The sequence below is a fragment of the Stomoxys calcitrans genome, chromosome 5 (assembly GCF_963082655.1).
Source record: "Stomoxys calcitrans chromosome 5, idStoCalc2.1, whole genome shotgun sequence".
Lineage (NCBI taxonomy): Eukaryota > Metazoa > Arthropoda > Insecta > Diptera > Muscidae > Stomoxys > Stomoxys calcitrans.
This window is the reverse complement of record NC_081556.1, coordinates 125,968,385-125,972,254: the sequence shown is the minus strand read 5'-3', so window position 1 is coordinate 125,972,254 and position 3,870 is coordinate 125,968,385. Positions and strand designations below refer to the sequence as shown.

Sequence of the window (3,870 nt, the reverse complement as noted above, 5' to 3'; positions counted from 1 at the left end):
GCTCTGTTTTTTGGCAGGAATGTGGCACCCTTAGACATATTCGTTGGTAACTCTATGATTGAGTTTGTTGATTGGCATAGGTGTTTGGAGACTCCGAGTTATCCTTTAAATCTCATATTGACGCCTTGTCTGGAAGGGTTTGAGGCTGTCTCCGTAAGATGTATGTTTCATTTTTCTACCTTTCCGAGTAAGACGAACTCTTGCCCATTCTTTATTAATGTCTCAAGGGCTTTGTGGTTTGGAGGTTTTCTCAGGAACATTGTGAGATTTGTCTATAAGTTTCGACGAAGGGATCGCTTCACATAATCCATCGCTTTCGATGGATGAAGCTGTCTATGTGAGGACGTAGACGTTCAGGATTTATCATAGAACTGCGAGTCTGTCAAAAAAAAAAAATAGTTTACTACTCAAGAGGATATGAGATATGACAAAAATGCAATATTTACCTACCTTTATATCTATTAAAAATCCTTCTACAGGTCTATATGGATTGTGAATGGTTAAATAATAGTTCAGATGTTGCATTAGCAGCAACTCATTTGATAAAATAATGTCCATAGCTTTGTTGCGATTTCCTTTGATATTGCCCACAAATTGACCAATAGACACATTGAATTCCTCAACTTTACAAGCCAAATAAACACAAGTGGCCCTAAAAAGCAAAGTAAAAGAACGCAGATAGATAGTATTATATATGGTCACAGGTAGTATATAACAAGGACTATGACAGAACATACAATATTTCCTTGGGATGGTAATCCATGGCAGAATTGTGTAAAAAGAATCTTTTGAAGTAATGAATGACAGTTCCCACCACACATTTAGGCATGGCCGGCTCAAACCTTCGGCAAAAATCATTTAAATAAATTTCATATTGTTTAAGCAGTAAATGTTCCTCTGTTGCATCGAGAAATAATTCCTGGCGCTGTTGCTCCTGAAATCACAAAGTAGTTTATTTAGTAGCTGCAATATTTCAATTTTCCACCAATAGTAGTACAAAAATGCTATCCGTAAAATGCGAATGGTAAGTTTCTCTACCAGTTGCTTACTTACATTCAATTGTGCTCCATGAGTTTCAATGAATTTTTGGTTCCGTTTCAATCGCCATTCATTCATTTAACTGATCCAGATTAGAGAATGTCCAATACTTTTTCTGAGAACTTAAAGGATACATCTTTCTGTCGGCTGGAACGTTAAACTTTGCAAAAGTCGTTGTGTGGCAGGGGAAATTGTTTTTTTTTTTATTTTTTTGTCCAGTTACTTCAGCTCCCCTACGCTATGGACTACGCTGGGTTAAAGCGGTCGCCGGTATCCGAAAAAACGGTTATTCGATTTGATATGCATAAATTGCATGGGACTTTGGCACTCAAAGATTAGCTGTACTATTCCTATTAGAACGCAGGGTTCATTGAATAAGGTTAAAGGCCTAGTTATGCTCTCGTCAGGATTCACTGAATAAGGTTAAGCCAAGCGATCAGCCGACATACAATTTTTTAATTTTTGGCAGTACTTGGCATTAAGGATGTCTTTTTTCACGTTTTCTTCTATTTGATGACACTTTCAATCGGCAGATTTGACATCCTTAATGATGATCATGGGGCCTATCCACTTAATGTTTTCGCAAGTGACCTAAACATCTATTAGTCAATCCTGTGCTCTCGTCAATGTACTGTAAATTTAGCTGTATTCGAGCTGTCTTTCCAACCGAAACGGGAGAGAATGATATATCGGTTGTTGTTGTTGTTGTTGTTGTAGCAGTTTATTGTGTACTATCTTTCGTCTGCTTGATTCTGTTGAGTGTCAAGACCCAGGAACTCCGCGACTAAGATGGGGTGCGTCCACAGGGATCTGGGTCTGAGTCGAGTGGGTCTGGCCGGGCAGTTAAACAGGTGACGTGTATCGTGCGGTCCCTGGTTACAATCGGGACATACATCTTGCACGTCGGCATCAATCCTAGCTCTGTGGGAATTGAGGCGGCTGCATCTGCCGGAACGTAATTGAGCGAGAACCACTCTGGTTTGCCGGGGGAGGTCGATTTCTTCGGGTGCAATGGGTGGCGGTCGTTCTCCAAGGACTACATTCACCCGGTAGCCAATTAACGCGTCTGCTACCGTGTCTGCATGAATGTTGTTCAGACCCGCTTGATATGCCGCTTGATCTAGAGGTTCTCTCTTGTAGCGCTGGACCTCACGCTCTTGATCGTGTAGATCAACCTTAAGGCTTTTGGGCGGTGGGTATCTATCCACAAGATGATGATTTGGATGATTTCTGCGATAACAGCCCAGAAGGTATTGCTTAGACTGCATGTAGTTATGTCTTCGCACTGGTAGGATCTTTGTCTCCTGATGGAGGTGGTCCACATGAGAACTAAGGAGACAGCCCGTCGCAGTTCGGAGGGCGGCATTCTGACAGATCTGAATATTATTCCACTGCGTGTCACAAAGTTGACGTGACCACACTGGCGCTGCATAACTTACCACAGACCGGCCAATTGCTTTGTACGTGGTCAACAAGGTTTCTTTGTCTGCACCCCAAGTGCTGCCAGCGAGTGACTTGAGGACCTTGTTTCTACTTTTGACTTTATTGCAGATTGCTGTGGCATGTGGGGAGAAAGTGTAGGAGCTGTCAAATGTGACGCCAAGTATTTTGGGACACTTGATGGTCGGAATCATTTCTCCATCGACCATCACAGTCAGCTCAGAATTCACCTCACGCGTATTTGTAGTGAACAGTGTGGCTGAAGATTTGGTGGCGGATATCTTCAGATTTCTTGCAGCGAAATATGAGGCAAGCTCGTTGAGGTAGACGTTCAACCTATCGCAGATGTCATCAATGGGTGGGGGCCTGATGCCATGATCGTACAGTCGTCCGCATATGATACGATCTCTATGCCGTCTGGAGGAGGTGGGATGGAGGATAGGTAGAGGTTAAACAGAGCCGGAGATATCACCCCACCTTGGGGAGCTCCCTGTTTCACTCTACGGTGTTTTGACTTCTTATCCCTAAATTCCACAAATGACTGGCGGCCACACAGATAATTCGCGACCCAACGTTTCAGGCCTGGCTGGAGGGACGTGTTGGCGATGTCCTCAAATAATTTGGCATGTCCTATCACCGTCCTATCACATGGCCTGGGTTGATTGAAGCCACGGCAAATGTGTGTGGTGATGACATGCAAAGCTGTTGTTGTGCTGTGCAGTCTCCGAAATCCGTGTTGATGCTCGGCGAATGGAAATTCTCCTACGAGGCTCGGGAAGAGTAATGCCTCAAGCGTCTTAGCCACTGGTGAGAGAAGGGAGATCGGTCTGTACGACTCCCCCAAACTCGGGTCCTTACCAAGCTTCAGTAGCGGGATCACTCTGCCCATTTTCCAGACATCGGGAACTATAAGAGTGTTCAATGACAGGTTAAGGACTGTGGTAAGGTACTCAACTCCAGGTAAATCCAGATTCTTCAGCATCAATGTAGAGATTCCGTCGGGGCCCAACGCCTTGGAAGGTTTGGCGCAACGGATGACATTCGTAACTTCGCCCACGGTAAATTGTGATGGCTGTTCATCGGCTCGGAGACCACGAATACGGCCAATGGCTCTCCTCCTTGCCCTGTCTCTCTCGGGATGCACAATAAATTGACGGTTGAACAACCTGGCGCATCTCTTCGGATCAGTCACGGTTAACTCGCCAAAAGTGACTGAGGTCCTGTCGTCCCGTCTACCGGGGTTCGAGAGAGATTTAACAGTGGCCCACAATTTGCCTGCACCGGTGCCTAAGTTACATTGCTCCAAGTGTTCCAGCCACAAATTCCGCTTATGTTCGTTGACTACCCTGTTTATTTCCAGATTCAGCTCGCTGATTCTGGGGTTAGCGGGGT

The 3,870-nt window shown here is 44.7% G+C and overlaps 1 protein-coding gene across 1 annotated transcript; it reads right to left on the bottom strand.

Annotated features, from left to right (window-relative positions):
• Positions 1-298: 298 nt before the first annotated feature.
• On the bottom strand, positions 299-1,209 carry LOC131997985 (cyclin-H-like). The gene is given in 5 exon segments (XM_059369935.1): positions 299-379; positions 451-652; positions 738-934; positions 1,054-1,116; positions 1,118-1,209. Coding segments are annotated over 5 exon segments (600 nt in total). The 5' UTR covers positions 1,175-1,209.
• Between the last annotated feature and the right edge of the window lie 2,661 nt (positions 1,210-3,870).